We start from the raw sequence: 19,054 nt of genomic DNA on the forward strand, positions 1-19,054 counted from the left end.
TTGGATTTTTCTTTTTTCCAATGTTTTCTGGGTATTTAGTTTGAGACACGTTTTGCCTCTCTGGTAACTATCGGCGGAGGTACTAGGACTTATAGTTTTTTGCAGCAAAATTGCGTGCTTTATTTTAATAGGAACACATCACATAAGTTTGCAACTTTCCACGCGTGCGAAGTTCACCCTCCTCCGCTTACAAAGCGAAACGATGTCTACACTTGTACTTTCCCACAAGAGTTTGACTTCAGATTTGAAATTGTGGTCAAATAGCAATTTTAAAATGTTTCGGTTAGGTTAGGAAAAAATACGGGGAGGGGTGCAAGGGGAGGGACGGAGTCAACACGTTCTCTGCACCACACTTTACATATGGATTAGCAAACATGCAAATAACGCATTTTATATATTATTAAGTGATATAAAATATATATATTTTGGAAATTAAAAGAGAAATAACAGTGATTGTGCAATTTAATTTTTTCTATATCAATAAAGAAGATTTAAGAATTATAAATTTACTACTTTTACTATACCACATGGGTTTGTAACTTTATCTAACATCATATAAATATAATTGTAGTATAGTTTATATACATCAATCACAACATTCTTAATTCATTGTTCAGTCATTTTCAAAGTGTGGTGCAGAGAACGTGTTGGCGGGAAGGGGCGGAGTCCCTCCCCTTGCGCCCCCTCCCCGTATTTTTTCTAACTTAACCTAACCCAAATCTTTTAAAGTCGTTATTTGACCGTAATTTCAAATCTGAAGTTGCAAACTCTTGTGGAAAAGTACAAGCGTGGACGTCGTTTACTCTGTAAGCAGGGAGGGAGTGTGAGGGGATCTCGTTACGCGTGGAAAGTCGCAAACCCATGTGATTGTACTCTTATACTGAATAATTATGTGTTGCATTTATGAAACTTTTTTTGTTAATAACTTTTTAACGAATCACGAGCGACGGCTAAAATCTTATGAAGGTCACTGAGGAGGGTGACCTTGATAACATATATCAAGGTCATTGGAGCTGCTTCTCCTAAACTGAATAATTACCATAAAAATTTATGATTTGATTATATTTTACAAAAACTTTAATGAAAAAACATTTGTTTTTATTATATTGGTTTACATAAAATTGTATATTATATGATATTTAAAGTGTAAAAATTAAAAAACTTTATCAAAATATTTCAATTAAACGACATTTGATTCCAGCAACAAATATTTTTTGCTGTAGCTGCTAAATTTTAAGAACTAATAAATTTAGCTTTGGCAGAAACGACATTAGCTGTTTTTATTTTAAAGACATTTTATTAGCTGTCATGGCTAAATTGTAGCTTCGGTAACAAATCCTTTTTCTGTGTGTACATTCTACTTTTCTGCTTCTATTCAATATTAAAATTTGTCTTTGTAATAGCATTTATAATGGCAATAAAATGTAAAATAAACTATCAAAAACTATCGATAGTTGCAAAAATACTATCGATAATTTTTGATAATTAAAATTATCGATAATTAGTGCATCGATAGTTCTCTACCTCTACTTTACACATGCCGTGTTTTCGGATTACGTTATACTTGTTAGTGACTATGCTGGTCAGACTTTCTTTGAGAGGTACATGCAGTACTATTATATTAGTATTTGCATCCAAGATGCTTGTTGGGCATTTGAAATTCGGAGGCTTTACTGCACAGGTACCGATAAATGCTTCAGAATGCTTTTTTCTTTGGGTCGTGGTACTCCTCTTTTATTTTGCTTAGCCGTGACTCCAGCGATAGTTTCGCTGCGTGGCTGTAACATGATTCCCTTATGTGGGCGGGGGGAGGGTTAAAGTTTCTCTTCTCGATTTTTATTATTTTTCGGACGTAATCACATATTACTTTATGTTTGCGCATGAAGTTGACGCCTAATATTCCGTATTCCACAGGCATATTATCTTATGTTATATATAGTGAGCGTCTAATATTTCCGTCTTGGATTGGAATACGTATACGAGGTTTTTCTATGATCGTAATCGAGTGGCCCGTAAACCCGGTGAGTTTGATTTTTTTTATGGATAATGGCCTCATTCTTTAGTGTTTTCAATTTTGTGAACGAATTGGTTGCGTTGGTATTAAACAGAAATTTGATTCTTCCTTGTTCGGCCTTGCATACGGCAGTGCTAGTATGTCACTGTCCATCGTGCGCTTCAGGTGCATAATCTGATATGCTGCGGCTGTGCGCGCCGAACTCATCGCTCGAGCTCTCGTCGCTGTTGCTGCTCGTTGATTTCGAACATTTTATTACTTTAATTTCTTCCTTGTTATATTTGCTATTTTTAGCTTCCGTTCTTTTACTGTTTTTGGTTCTTGCTTCAGGCCAGAAGTCATCTTCCTTTTTAGGGTGTCGAGTAATTTCCAGCATTATGATTCACGATGAACGAGAATGTCGCAGCAGTCGACATGCCAATCGATTTGAATTATTGAGACTGGAAGGACAATCTCGCGTAAATACATTAACCGCATATTGCGATTGCAGTAAAAAAACGTCATACTCTCTCGTGACGGGAGTGATGCGTTTCTTTGAGATGCCGGCCATTCTTTTACACGGTCTTTTTCTTCGTGTAGAGAATTGTAAAGACGCAATATTTCCGCGTCGACTTTGTTTTGCGGTATGTTTTTGGACGCTTCGGCGGAAGAGTATGCCATGTTTGGGGTTAATCGGTGACCGGTCCGATTTCGTCCGTTTAGATAGCGCGTCGTGTTACGTCCAACGCCTAGTAAACTAAACTCGCGTGCCTCTGCCACGGTTTTCCGCTCGGCGATGACGTGTGTCTCGTGTTCGTTTGTAATGCTTAGAACGCGTCGTGTCCCTAATTTCGCGTAACGCGTTTTCTGCTAGGCCTAGTGCCTCACGTTTTGCAAAATCTATTGAACCTCTTGTTGGTCGCTGACCTTCGTTTCGTGGACTGTCCCCGTTATGGGATAGGAACTAATTATTATTAGTATTTGAGACCGTATGCAGCTAGCATGTTTTCTGTCTCAAGGTCGTCTGCCGAGTGTTACCGGTGGCGTCGGATTACGGCTGAACGTCTTATTGCGGATCTCGTGAGCGCGCGCTAGGGCTTCAATTCTTAAACCTTAGTTATATTTATTGTTAATCGGTGCGTTGATTTTGTTGGTGGATGGTTTTTTCTGGATAGACTTCGCGTTTTACCGTTTGTAGCGCTGGGTCGGATTCTCGCTTTTACGGAGCCGCGATCTTTCTCTACGCTGTTTCGGTAGTATTGTCTTTTGCTTAGAACATTACAATGGGTGCACAAGAAAGAATTTTACAATTTGACTTACATTAGAAGTAAGTTACGCATGTCGGTTGTTGTGGCTCAGCTTGCTGGGTGATCCGGATTGAACGAAGTTGCAGTGGCGTATGCTCAGTTACCCGTAGAATACAGTAGTCTCGGCGTTGCCTTGTCCGTGTTCATCTTTTGTTGACTGGTCGGCCGCTACTTCCCCCGGCAGAGAAATTTGTTCTCCAAGAGCACTTGCACAGTGTCGGCACAAATCTTCCACCCACGCACTGGTAACACTGTTGTGTTGATTTAACTTGTTTTTGTTTCACCGATTTTTTGTAGGATTATGCTTCCTTCGATCCTTGATTTTGTTGGTTCCTTTGGTTGTTCGCTCTCGGCTTCCTTGATACGGTATCGTTTTTTGGCTTCTTCAATCCCAGGTTTTTTGTTCGGCTTTTGTATCGCACAGCTGCCACCAATTTTGTTGTGACGGTAAGTCGGAACGGGAGTTCTTCCCGGAGGAGTACGGTGGTTTGTCCTGCCTTAGGGGTTAGGACTTTACCCCGGAGGGTGAAGATTTGGCTCGTAGTTTTAAATGAAAACCACTTCTTACTTGTTCAATTCGCCTTCTTTATTCTTTTGTTCAGTGCTTACAATTAGCTGTGTTGCGCGTAGCGGTGTTGAATGACACTCGCGATAAAGTGTATAGTAAACTGACGTCCTCACGTCGTGCGTGTATTGTTACTCTTCGCCCGGTCACTGTGCGTATTGACTTATATAGAATGATGATCTACTAGCGCAGGTAACCTCGCGGTTTTACTTGTGCCACCTAAGGTATTTAGATTAATGCGGAACTGCGTTCGGGCTGTTCCGCATTGAATTTTGCAAGATCATGGAAGTTAGCGAGAACTTTCGTGAGCGCGGCGGATTCTTAAGACGTTTCAAAGGATGACCTCTTTTGCAACGTTTTTTGTCACCTGCATTGCAAGCTACAAATATTAGTTTTTAAAAATAATGTTATAAATGAAATATAACTTGAATTTTTTTCTATATATAATTTTCTACAGTTAATCTTTCAAAAAATTATGTTCCTTTTTATGGGAATATAATAATATTCTTTTATTTTTAATATTTTAATATGTTTTATTAACTTTTACTTGCTTAATTAATTACACAGGCCCATAAAAAGGTACTCTGCGCCGTGGACTAGACTAGGTTATTCCCATGTATTTTGACTCGCTAAAAACGAATCTGATGTCAGTTTTGCTCTACCACATCTCAGTTTTTTTACTCTCAAAAAATATCTTAAAAATTATAAAACCGGCGATTCTGACTTTTACTCCTACAAGCATTAAATTTGTGATCCAATATATTTTAACTAACCTTTCTAATGTTAGAACCCTCTAATAAATACCCTATAATTTAATAACCTATTAAAAACCCATAATCAGTGTTGGAACAGTTAAATTTTAAAAGTAACGCATTACCGTTACTTTCGGTAAAAAGTAACTCGTTACCGTAACTCATTACTGATTGTAAAAAGTAACGCTGAAAATATTCTCACTTTTTGTTACTTTTTTTATATTCTAAGATAGGATTAAAGGATGCTTTGAGGAAGAATGTAAATTGAAGATAAAATAGAGATATTTATCTTTAAATACTTTTAGAGTTGGGTAATAATTAATGAAAAAGTTGCAAATTAATTATAAAGTTAAAAAGTTAATAATTTTAATTTAATTTAGTTAATTTTTGAATGATTTAATTTTTAACTTTAACGAGTTATTTTTGAAACGTACAAACTTTAACTTATTAACATTTATCCTAAATTAAAAATTTTATCTGGGCGAAAGAAAAAATTTTTAATAAAATATTAAATATATTTGATGATGAATATTGTAATAATATTGGTAATTTGATTTCAATAAATTATATGGCTTTTTAATTAAATATAAATAAAGTTTCTCAAAATTAACTTTTACTTTAACTTGAGTAAAATTAATTTTAATGTAATTTCAACTGAGTTAATTTTTTATTTATGTAATTTTTAACTTAATTGAATTAATTTTATAATCCATTAACTTTAATTTAGTGAAAAATATTTTAATTTACCAACCCTGATTATTTTTTTTAGACTTAAAGCTTTCACGGCCATTGCTTCCAATAGAAAGGGTTTCCGGATAGGGTAAGATGGCCATAGTTTTTTTAAATGCAAAAAACATACTTTTATTTTTATTATTTTTTAATAGCTTTTGGTATATTACTTCACTGAAGCTTTAAGTACGTAAAACTATCGACACAAAGAGAAAATACTTAATAAAAATTTTATATTATCAGAATATTGAAACATGAACATTGGCCATCTTTCACAACTTTTAGGGAAAAGATGGCCATAATATTATAGAACAGTGGGCTATACATTTTTTATGTACTTAACATTTATAGAATAATAAAAAAACTTATAATTTTACATATTGAGTTTTATTGCCACATATATATTATTATATATTTAATTTTATTTTTAAATATTTTTTATATTAAATGTTCACACACGTTTAGAATCAATTTAATTCATTTTGTCATTACTAAAAAAAAACATATATGATATCTGAAATTAAAATATTAGGTGTATAACTTAATTCTCGTCTTTTTTAATAAAATATATACATAAACACTTATTACGAAATGTCATGGGCTATCTTGCCCAAACTGCGAGAGGAAGATAATTATAATATTTATTTAAAAAATAGAAAAGGAAATAAAAAATATAATTACACATTACAATTTACATACTTTTGTTACGTGGGTAACGTTTATTGCGACAGCACAACTGTAATTTATTCGATATTGTGGCAATTTCTAATGAACACGTGAAAAACTTTGTAAAACACGTAAAAACGTGATGTGACATCCACAATATCATTATTTCGAATAGTATACGCACATAAACTAAAGTAAATATTGATTATCTTTGAAAATAATTACGAGAACACATTATTTAGCAATTATTGGAGAAATTATAGCCATTGGCCATCTTTTCTGTATGGCCATCATATCCTAACTTACCCTACATGCCGCGTTCTGGTACAGCGTTGCGCCGACGTTTCGCAAACGTTGCAGTTTGCATCATCGGGGCTAGAAGCTCCGATACTGAGCTCTCTTGGATTGTAACTGTCCTTATATACCCTTTGTCCTGGTAGTAGGGATGGGGGTGAAGGGAGGGGTGGAGTTGTTCGTCCACAGTAGCACAGTTCATTGGCCTATTATTGGTCACCTGTTGGCCAATCGTAATACAATATTGGCTTACTATTTGCCAATTAATATGTGCTGTCCGGAAATGTTTTTAATTGATTAATTAGAAAATCGGAAGGACAGTGTGCCAAAGTATACATATCAGACAAGTCTGATAACCTTTATTACAGTTACGGTTATCAGGATGTTTTATAATTTCTAGACTTTCACGATGTTTCATGGCAAAGTAACCTTGAGAAGGAGCTAGCATTGTAGCTTTTTCGTATTGCACGAGTGTCCAGTCTTCATCCAGTGTTCGGCTAAGGCTGATTGAGAAAAGTGGCCATATTTGGTACACCGTTGATGTTCTTTGATTTGTGTATTAATCTTTATCTCGGTTTCTCCTATGTATACTTTTTAATAGATCAATTAAAAACATTTCCGAACAGCACATATTAATTGGCAAATAATAAGCCAATATTGTATTAAGATTGGCCAATAGTAAGCCAATGACCTGAGCTACTATTGGACGAATAACTCCACCCCCTCCCTCTCACCCCCATCCCTATCAACAGGACAAGGGATATATAAGGACGATTACAATCCAAGAGAACTCAGTATAGGAGCTCCTAGCCCTGATGATGCAAATTACAACGTTTGCGAAACGTCGACGCAACGCTGTACCAGAACGCGGCATGTATCCGGAAGTCCTTTCTATTGGAAGCAACGTCAATGGCTGTGAAAGCTTCAAGTCTAAAATAAAGAGCCTCCACGGAGAGGCTATCCTAGGGTCGATTAATAAATTTACTAAATTCAGGAAGTCCTTGCACCTACAACTGTGGTGGAGCAAAACTGACACCAGATTCGTTTTTAGTGGGTTAAAATACATGAAAATAACCTGGTCTAGTCCACGGCGCAGGGTACTTTTTTTCTGGATCTGTGTTATCACTAAAAATGTAAGATATAAAAAATTTTAAGTAATTTTAAATTGAGTGTTTAAATTTTTACTTACTAGAATCCAATGAAAGATTGCAAGTGCATTTGAAAGAAAGGATGCATGCATTAGAAGAAAAGAACGCACTTACTCAGGAACTTGAAAAAATAAGGAAAGTGGCAGAAGATCTGCAAAATGAGAAAACAGATATCGTTAAGGAGTTGGGTAAAGCGCGTCTGGAGATCGACAATGTTAAAAGGCAAATGCTCCAACAAGAAATTGCATTTAATATTCAACAAACAGATGCGTTAACTAGAAGTTTATCACCAAATGCCGTGGATCCAGTCTCTTTCTCAAGGAGCGCGAGTCACAGTAGTTTTGACACGCACTCGTTGTCCAGAAGAGGAGGCAAGCGATCTATTGAAGATGATTCATCGAAGGTTTGTTTACATCAAGATATAAAAAGTACTAATTAATCATTTATCTAAGATAAAAATAAAAATGTTAAACATGAATTTGGGTTTTTTAGAATTATGTTGCACGGACTTTGGCAGAGCAGGAGTGGGAGAAGCTACAGCAGGCGCATGTACTCGCTAATGTACAACAAGCGTTTGACGTTTCAAGTGATGCGGAAGGTGACGGGGATAACGAAAGTATCTTCAGTTGTACAGCAGACGTAATTAGTCCTACTGGGCACACTGATGCTCAAACGTTAGCATTAATGTTGCAAGAACAATTAGATGCTATTAACAAAGAAATTAGATTAATTCAGGTAATTAATGTCATATAATTATTTAAGTTAATATATTAAATTAATTTATTCTATATGAATTTCCTATATACTGATGTAAGAATTAAACATTTTTATGACTTAACCTGTTGTCGCTGATATAAAAGTTTTAATAAATAATTGTTTTGAATTACAATTTTTATAATGAATTAAAGTATTAATAATTCTATGAATTTTAATTCTATGAATTTTAATTCTATGAATTTTAATTCATAGAATTATTAATACTTTAATTTATTATAAAAATTGTAATTCTATGAATTAAAATGATGTTGAGGCATAACAATAATTCCGCATTTCTGTTATGTCTCGATATAATTTATTAATAAAAATTATAATTTTTTTATACAATTAATTTTTAAGACTTTTAAATTGGACAAAATTTTTGGTTTACCAAATAGATCAGTTTTTGCGTTTTTTATCTGATTTAATATTTATTTATTTTTAATTTTACAAATTTATTTTTAGTAGAGAATTAATTTTTGAAAAATTTTAAAAATGGAAAAATTTGTAGGAAGAGAAGCAAAGTACAGAGGCACGTGCGGAAGAATTGGAATCTCGTGTTGGTAGCCTCGAACATATGAATTTATTAGCAAGGGGTCGAAGCCTCGAGCGAGCGTCGCCACCATTGAGTGGGCGATCTACACCAAAATCACATCACAGTCCAAATAGGGATTATTTGCACAAGTATCACACCGTTAGTAATCACGTAAATGCAATAATTTTTATTTATGTTAGTCCGGTTATGTAGAATATAAGCGAATTGATCATGTTATTTATAATATTTTTGTTTTTTTTTTTTTCACATAGGCACCAGCATCAATGTCTCCGGCGCATTTACATCAATACGCTGCTTCTTTAGCCAGTCCAGGCCAATTATCAGAATCTCTTCCTGCTAGCCAGGTTAGCTAATAATTTGGTTTCATTATTATTAGATTAAGAAAATTCTCTAGTTTTTATAAATAATATAAGAATTTGTTTTGAAAATAATATAGGGAAAACCAGGGTTAGTTGTTACATTAGGGCACAATACTTTTGTAAAATGCCAAAGGATAAAAATCTGTAAAAAAACATTTTTGTAAGAAAATTGCGATAATATTTTTATTACTTTCAGACTGAATAGCATATTTTCATAAATAATAGAAAAGATTATTAGTTTTATTATAGTAAAAAAAAAAAAATCAGTAACACACTAAATTTTAGCTTCAGAAATTTAATTACTATCGTAACTCAAATCATTTCTTTAAAATCTTTATTTTAAAAGTGATAACTTTTAGTTTCATTGATGTCTTAAATATAATCTTAATTTTAATCGTAAGTTTAAGTAGTATTTATACATTATGTTTGACCTAAACACAATAGGTCACGACAGTTGTAAATTTGTTTAGATCAGATCACTTTTTTACGATTTCTGATCTATCTTAACCCATTTAGGATCAACTGTCCATTTTTTTTTTCACGTTCAACGCTCAAACTTTTTACATAGACGTCATGGAAAAAAAACTTAATACAGTTTTTGATAGTCTGAAACCTCCTCTTTCGAATGCCGGCGTCAGAATTAATGTACAAAGCGAGTAAAAAAGTTACGGTTAATTTTTCCAAAAAGGGTAATATTTTCCATTTTTTCCAAAAATTTCATATTTTGGATGCGAAAATATTTTGCAGAATTATTTCAATAGGGATAAATCGTTGAATAGATATCTATTTTAAATTTTATTGGAGTTTGTTAAAAATTTAAATGGCGGATTTAATATGGCGGTATAAAGATGGAAAAATTGTATGTAACCGAAATATTTTTGATTTTCTTGCTTTTTTTCGTAAAATCTTCTAAAAATACTTTAAAAATACACAAGCTTGTTATTTTACGTGAGTCAGAATTATAATGATACATAGTCAATACAAATAATTGCGGTTTCTTTTAAGAAAAAAACATAATTCATCGCTAAATAATGGAGAAAAGCCATAAGCAAGTGTTTATTGTTGGTATTTTATCATGCTCACATCTATGCATACACCTATAAATATCAAATATATATATATGTATATATTGTTACACGCGCGTTCGCGGAAATGAATGAAACACTCTCTCTCTCTCTCTCTCTCTCTCTCTCTCTCTCTCTCTCTCTCTCTCTCTCTCTTAATAAACAAGCGGATTTATTCTAAGACAGGCAGTACTCATCTACTCGAGCGCAAGACCGAGATTCAACTCCGTTTTATCGGCGTTGTCAAGCCGACGACAGTTGACAACGCTCCTCCCGGAAAAATCAATATATCGATTGGTCAGAACAGCTGACTGATCAAACAGGCAGGGGCGAACAATATATATATATATATATATATATATATATATATATATATATATGTCATTTTACGGAATCCGCATATGAACTCTGGGACCGTAGTCACCGATTCCGTTTAAATTGCAGAAAAAAATTTGTTAATGTGAGTTAAAACAACCTGAATTTTTTTAAATTTTTAAACCCACGAGTTTAGCGGGGGCGCTGCTATCATTTCCTTGTCATGTTACGTTCCGATATCGCTTTAAAGTAAATTTTCACCAATTTCTTCTTTCTTGTTTTTTTGTCAAACGTGTTTGACATTTTTATGTAAAATTTCCTGCTCTTTCCAATAAAAATATTTCCAATTTTTTCAGAATTAAAGAAAGCATTAAAAATGATGATTTTTGAGAAAAATCCTGTTTTTTTTATACCTTTCCCAAAATTTATTTTAAAATACAATCAAAACAGTAAAAGCACTCAGAGTTATCATGCAATAATTTTTCTGAATGACATGGTAGGATATGCTCATACAAAAGTAATTTTATCATCTTTGAAAAACTTTAAAAAAATGAAAATAGATTGATGGCTGTACAACTTACTTAATAAAAGACTTAATAAAAAATCATTAATAAGGACGAAAATATAATTAGAAATAGTAAATAATTTGTTTATTTATTTAATTTTGGTTTTAACCATTAAAAGTAAAAGCTTTAAACTACATATATTATGTGAAAAAATCCGCTCTTTCAATGAAAATATTCATTTTAAAATAAATTTTGGGGAAGATATAAAAAAACAGAATTTTTTTCAAAAGTCATCATTTTTAATACTTTCTTCAATTTTAAGGGAATCGGAAATATTTTTATTGGAAAGAGTAAGAAATTTTATATAAAAATGTACACGTTTGAAAAAAAAAAACAGAAAAGAAAATAGTGAAAATTTACTTCAAAGCGATGTCGGAACGCGACATGTCAAGGAAATGACAACAGCGCCCCTACTAATTCCGTGGGTTTAAAAATCTAAAAAAATTCACGTTGTTTTATCTCATTTTGACGAATATTTTTCTGCAGTTTAAACGAAATCGGTGACTATGATCCCAAATTTTATATGCGGATTCCGTGAAATGACTCATATATATCGCGCTACGCTTTCACTTGGCGCGAGCTCCGCTGTCTCTTAATATATGATATTCTTTTTATTTTCTTTAGCCTTCAAAGTCACATTCTTTAGCCATCAAAATGTGTTACCGTTGCCCGACCCCGAGGAAATAAACGTGAATTAGTGTCTTGTATTTTTTTTGTTTGGTATTTTTTCAAATTTTAATTTTTTTGTCTTTTTTATTTTATTTTTCTAATTTTTTAAAAAAATACAAAATACAAAAAAATAAAATTTGAAAAAACCAAGAAATAAAGTGTGTGAGTGCGTGCGTGCGTGCGTGCGTGCGTGCGTGCATGTGTGATGTACATAGGCGTATACGTACATGTGAGCATGATAAAATAGCAATGAAAACTGGGGTGCGTTTTACGCATGATACGTATGGTGCATTGTTCATCCTTATTGTTTGTCAAACGTTAAACGAGGATGCATAAGGCATTAATGCGCCTTATACGTGAAACGTAGCTTTGCTTATGGCTTTTCTCCATTATTTGGCAATAAATAATTTTTTTTGCGTTTTTTTAAAGAAACCGCTATTATTTGTATTGATTATGTATTATTATAATTTCGACTCACGTAAAATAACAAACTTATGTATTTTTAAAGTATTTTGAGAACATTTTAAGAAAAAAAGCGAGAAAATCGAAAATATTTCGGTTATAAAGTCAGTTGGGGTAATTGCGGCTTCGGGGTAAGTGCGCCATCGGCTTGTGTAATGTTACAGGGAAAATTATATAGAGTGCGCCGTAGTCGTATGTTGAGTAGATACAATTGTGCAAATTTTCACCGCTAAAACGCTTGCTATTGTCAATCAGTGACCAGCACAATGGTAAATAGTCAGCACTAAAGAAAAACTGTGATGTCAAGTTATAAAAGTTCTGTTGCCGTCAGTTAACGTGGAAAGAATAAAACTTGTAAGCACTTTTTATAGTTAGCATTATATCTGTAATTAACAATTCTATTTGCGTTTCTTTGACTACAGTTAATTTGTTGCCTTGTTTATTGTTGATTCTTTAAACTCCCATCCGGGGCAAGTGGAACTCAAACTATGAGGCAAGTGCGACCGTAAGTTTATCGTTTATTTTTGTTTCCGCGAAGCTTCTTTTTATTTTTTTGTTTTGGTTTTGGAAATTTTTCATTATTTTTAATCTCTTTACTTATCAAAAACTGTTTCTTTTGTCCAGTAAGAAAAAAAAGCAAACACCAAAAAAGGAGGAAAAAGAGCTTGGAAAATAAAACCAACAAAATCAAGAAGACTTTTGAAGTACAAATTAAGAAACGAAAAAGAAATTAATGTTAAAAACGATAAAAAAAGCTAAGCAGTTATTCATTGTGCATTATTGTATTCTTATTCATAAGTAAATTTTTTCATTAAAAGTAAACTATTTGTTCATTATTTACTAAAAAACAGTTAAAAAGTTGTCAAATAAAAGTTAAATTACCGTGAAAGTCGAGCTTTTTTTTAAAATTCCATTTTTAGTATTTTAGTATTTTTTAAGTGTTTATAAATTAGGTAAAAAAAAAGAGATCTCAAAAAAGCATTGAAAAGGTATTACTTAATTAAAACTGCCTGCTTCTGCACCAAAAAGACTTCGTCATATTAAGCATGGTGGCAGTAATAGTCGGGGTCGCACTTGCCCCAAAACCGGGGCAAGTGCGCCATTGAGACAAAATTTTCTAAAGTGAGATTATTTCTTTTAATATTTTCTTTTTTTCTAAAAATGACCTTATGCATCTATAAAGTACAGTTTAAATGTCATGTTGCCGTTTTAATGTTGCATAAAAATTTGGAAGCTTGTGGGAGAAGAGTAAACAGAAACTTTGCATTTTCAGGTATGCACTTACCCCAACTGACCTTATATAATTTTTCCATTTTTGACTGCTATGTTAAATCCGTTGAATTTTTGAAAAACTCCAATGGGATTTGTAAGAGCAGATATCTATTTCACGATTTATCTCTATTGCAATAATTCTGCAAAACATTTTCGCATCCAAAATATAGAATTTTTCGAAGAAAATGTCGAAAAATATTGCTCTTTTTTGAAAAAATTAGCCATAACTTTTTTTACTTGTTTTGTACATCAATTCTGACGCCGACATTCGAAAGAGGAGGTTTCAAAATATCGAAAACGTTATGTTAAGTTTTTTTTCCACGACGTCTATGTAAAAAGTTTGAGCGTTGAACGTGAAGTAACAATAGTGGACATTTGGTCCTAAATAAGTTAAGCTGTACAATATAATGCGTACAAACGGGGGTAGACTAAGGTCGATTAAGTCTTATATTTAAGATTATCTTAAATATTATTTGAAGATATTATTAACCAATTTACCAACGGTATTGGCACCTTAAGACATTACTTGAGACGATCTCAAAATAAGATTTGGCTGTAAATACCGGACTGAAAGCGGCCTGAAACCGTAAAGTATAACAATAATTTGGAAAATCTTTGATTTATAAGTGTTTTCTATGTGCAATAGAATTTTGTATACAGTGTTTGTTATTATTCAGCTAAAATGATCTAGATAATCATCTGGACAAGTAATAAGTTTATCTTTACTTATTGAAATGCTTCATCTTTATCTTCATTTTAAGTAAAACAACTGTACCTTTTAAATTATCTAAGATAATTTATATTATTAGATGTACAATTTTGCTTCCGTCGTTTTCCAATAGATGGTTGTGATCAAAATAAATAAATCGTAGACATCATACAGGAAGCTTAGGCATTTTTAAACATAATGCCATCGAAATATTAGTCGATTTGTGTCTGCATCATAAAGTTATTCTCGATTGAAAATGTCAGCTTACGAGTCAAATTCTCGTCATTTGCGGGAGGTTTTAATTTTTGCTCCAATATAAAGAAATCTGCAGCTGAGGCTTATCGAATGCTCTCAAATACGTATGGTGAGGCCGCTATTAGTGAAAGAATGTGCCGAGAGTGGTTTCAACGCTTCAAGAACGGTGATTTTGATGTCGAAAACCGGCATGGCGGTGGAAGAAAGGTTTTCGAAGATGCAAAATTGGAGGCATTACTTGATCAAGATTCGTGTCAAATACAAAAAGAATTGGCAGGATCATTGGTAGTGACTCAACAAGCCATTTCAAAACGCCTGAAAGTCATGGGAATGATTCAGAAGCAAGAAAATTGGGTGCCGAGTGTTGAAGCTGAGAGATGTTGAACGGCGTTTGTTTGCTTATGAACAGCTGCTTGCAAGACAAAGACGGATGGGATTTCTACATCGTATTGTGACTGGGGACGAAGAATGGGTTCATTATGATAACCCCTAGTGCAGAAAATCATAAGGACCAGCTCGGCTAGTGTATTATGAGCTACTAAAACCGACTGAAACAATTACAGGCGATCGGTATCGAAAGCAATTGATGCGTTTGAGCCGAGCACTGAAAGACAAACGGCCGCAATGCAACAATAGACACGATAAAGTGATTTTGCAGCATGACAATGCTCGACCCCATGTCGCAAAGCCCGTCAAAACATACTGGAGACGTTGAAATGAGAACAATCCCATCCGCCGTATTCTCCGGACATTGCTCCCTCTGACTATCACTTGTTTCGCTTAATGACACACGGCTTGACTGACCAGTACTTCCGTTCTTATGAAGAAGTGAAAAATTGGATTTTATTCGTGGATCGTCTCAAAAAATGACCAATTTTTTCGACGCGGGATTTGTATGCTGTCAGAAAGATGGGAGAAAGTAGTGGCCAGCGATGGACAATACTTTGAATCGTAAATGTATAACCAGTTTTTCACAATAAAGCCTCGAATTTCGGAAAAAAACGGCGGAAACTAAGTTGTACACCTAATATTTAGATAATTTGAGAAAAATAATGGTTATTTTATCTAACTAGGAGATCCAAACATCTGCTAACTCTACTTTCGAATGAGCCATATTGTATTTAAAAGGGACCCATTGAGCACACAATATTTTTTAAACGTATTTTAAATATTTATTTTTAAATATTTTTACATCATTAGCGTGTATAAATAATATTTATTAAACATTTGTTTTACATTAATTATTTATTTTAAATAATGAATTAGAAAAAATATTTATAAAATGTTTATTTAACGTTTATTTAATATTTATAAATTATTAATTATTTATTAAAAATAAAAAGATTTAAGATTTAAGAAGATTATTTAAGTAATATTTATTTAATATTTATGTAATATTTATTTTACATTTAAGAAATCGTTTAATACCAATCAATATTAAAAAAAATATTGATTTAATATTAATTTAATCTTTACGTATACAATAATTAATCATTTAAAATAATGATTTAAGAATATTTATATAATACTTAATTGATGTTTTTATAATATTAATTTAACATTTTAATAAATTGTTTAAAATAATATTTACGTAACAATTATTGAATGTTTATGTAATAATTATTTTACATTTAAAAAGTTTAAAATATTATTTTTTTTAATATTTGACTCTTGGTTAAAAAGCTTTACTAATTATAGTGCATAAATCACGTGTAAAGGAACAGTAAATCTATATAATGAAAGTGTTAAAAGTATAAATGAAACCTCTGACAGGCACAAATTGAAACATCGGAACATAAAAAAAATGAAGCTGAGACAATATATGTATATTATCGTAACAATATGGCATATTAACAATACTCAATTATAAGAAATGACATCTATCCTTTATTTTTTAACGAAAAGAGCAAAAATAGATATTTTTATAAGTTATTCCACATGCAGCTATTTTGCATATTGTTACGCGCGAACGCGGACGTAAATAAGGAACACCCACATACCACACTTCGAGTAATGCAAAAGACTTTATTAGAAAGTAATACAAGCGTTTCCCTCAAAAACGTCCGTCTAAGCGCGCGACCGAGATTCAACTCTTTGTTTGCTTGCCTTGTCAGGCTCTAAACAGCTGACAACGCTCTCCTCAAAAAATCAATATATCGATTGGCCAGGACAACTAATCGATCTAACGGGCGCAACAATATGTAAAAATTAGTGAAAAACTAAAACTTTATGTTTAATTATAAAAATATGAGTTAATTATACATGTTTCATCTTTCTGACTACATCTATTAAAATGATCTATAATAAATATGTATGCATAAACACAAAGTATTCATGGATCATCCATGGAAGTTGCGTTGCGTACGATCTTCGAAGTCGAGCAACGTCGACGGTGGCTAATAGTTGGATGGGTGACCATTTTTTCGGGCGTATAAGTTAAACATGTTCTAACAGGTATGACTGTGGTTTGACTGAAACATGTATAGTTTTCTCCCCTAAGTTATCGTAGAAATTAAGTGATGTTAAACTTAAGGTAAGGTTATGTTGAATTTATTAAAATTATTGAATAGTTTGCAACCAATTTTTCACTCTTAAAACAAGCAAATGTTTATTAAATATTAAAAAAATAATTTGTTATATGTTAAATAAATGTTTATCAAATAATAAAAAAATATTTTTTTAATGTAAAATAAAAATTTTTTTCATGATAAAAGGGGGATTTATCTCATTATTTAAATGTTTTTTAAAATGTTTTAAAAAATATTTCTCAAACATTAAAAAAAATATTTTTTAAACATTATTGTGCTCATTAGGTGAAAAAACAAGAAAGTGTTTTGAGTGAATGGACCTTAATTTCTCAGAAAATTTTATCTAAATATGTTTATTTTCGGTAGGTAAGGTAAATACAACGGAAAGCCACTTTACACCCGCGGCCATTGCGCTTCGTGCTTCTCGTGCCGAGAAGTGACTTTATATTGTACTTACCTTACCGGCCGAAATGTACATGTTTAAATACAATTTTCTCAGAAATTAAGGCCCAAACACGGTTTTTGCTTTTCACCTCCCCTTTTGAATGCACTATAACTCATTCAAAAGTAGAGTTAACAGATGTTGACATCTTCTTGTAAGATAAATGAAGATGAATAAAAAATACGCTTTTTAATAATCTTGATAAAGGTAAGATTAAGTTATTGTCTTCACGTGGATAAAGCTATTTTTTTTATTTAGATGATAGTGAGATAGTGTTTGTGTAATTGCTAATATGATTTACTCAATTAAGAATGAATAAATACGCGTAATCAGAAAGTAATAATTTGCAAATAACATGATTAAATGCTTTATTAGATTAAACGTATCAATCAAGCGGCACGGTAGTGCCTTGATCCGAGAGTACGCACGCGAGGCACTATTATGCCTCTTTTTACGCGAAACGCCGTTTGCGAGATTCCATAGATTATCGGATCTCAATAACGGCTGAATCGATTAATTTTTAAATACATTTAATGGATAGTTTGGATCCGACTTGTATAATAAAAGTATTTTTATTTTTCTGCTACGTGACTTACGAGCGAAGATATCGTGATTTAAAATTTTGCATAAACAGTAAAATATTTTTTAAGAAACGTCGTCATTATTATTATTGTCGTCGCCCGGGACAGATTGTGGGGATTTGTACTGTTGCTTTTCGCGCGATAGATGGCTTACGAACATGACACGGACACAAGACTAAACAAAAAGTGTATGTTCAATCCGCGGAAATTTGCCTCAAAGTTATGCTCATTTCTTAGTTTTTTGCAATTTTTGCATTTTTTGACTAAATGTAAAACTTTTGAAAAAATGCGACCGCCATATTGGATCCGCCATTTTGAATTCTTAAAAATGGACTTCAGATTCATTATCAGCGACCCCAAAAACTTTTAGTTACCTGATTTCTCAATAATCGTAAAAATAATTCGTAAAATAGTTGAACCTATCTCCAAAATCGATAAGGGTGATTTCTACCCTTCAAACTTTCGGGCCGATATAACAATATATGTGTCTAATAGTTTTTCATGTACTACTTGTATGCCAAGTTTCAGGAAAATCGCCAAGAAAAACGCTGAGCCGCTCGAGCTATAGCACGGCCCACTGTGTCAAGCATTAGCTGCCGGCGGCAGCTCGAGCGGCCCAGCGCTTTCCTCGGTGCACTCTCATTCGTACAATTTGAAAAATTAATATCTCGGCTATCATTGGAGATATCCAAAAACTATAGTGGACTTTTATGTTTACCTTGATCCCGTCTATTTTTCCACGACGTATTGCATATCTTATGCGAGATACCCTGTATAAATCGGTCCCAAGCTTTTAATTACCCTTAGTTAGAACTCGATCGATTTAGCCGTTTTTTAGATCCGATAATCTCGAGTGCTCGCAAGTCGCGTACTCGCATAAAGGACATGATCGGTCTTGCATTGCGCATTTACTTGGCGCGAGCAACTATCGTGTCACTTGATTTTTGTATTGTAATTTGTTAAAAAAATGGATTAAAGAAATATGTACTTTAATTTTATTTTATTAATAATGAGAATAAGTATAAACTTACTCTTATTGTTGTATATATACTTATAAAACTATATA

The 19,054-nt window shown here is 32.7% G+C and overlaps 1 protein-coding gene across 29 annotated transcripts in view; it reads left to right on the plus strand.

Annotated features, from left to right (window-relative positions):
- Positions 1–19,054, plus strand: part of LOC105833660 (liprin-alpha-1) — a 420,505-nt gene that overhangs the window by 211,971 nt on the left and 189,480 nt on the right. For 26 of the 29 annotated variants that reach the window (XM_036289154.1, XM_036289155.1, XM_036289153.1 and 23 more), the window contains 4 exons: positions 7,499–7,857; positions 7,947–8,189; positions 8,722–8,916; positions 9,018–9,110. In XM_036289154.1, the coding sequence (XP_036145047.1) occupies positions 7,499–7,857; positions 7,947–8,189; positions 8,722–8,916; positions 9,018–9,110 (890 nt within the window). The remainder of the gene's footprint in view (positions 1–7,498; positions 7,858–7,946; positions 8,190–8,721; positions 8,917–9,017; positions 9,111–19,054) is intronic. The other 3 variants (XM_036289164.1, XM_036289169.1, XM_036289165.1) reach the window with 1 other exon arrangement.

This window comes from Monomorium pharaonis, chromosome 6 (genome assembly GCF_013373865.1).
Source record: "Monomorium pharaonis isolate MP-MQ-018 chromosome 6, ASM1337386v2, whole genome shotgun sequence".
Taxonomy (NCBI): domain Eukaryota; kingdom Metazoa; phylum Arthropoda; class Insecta; order Hymenoptera; family Formicidae; genus Monomorium; species Monomorium pharaonis.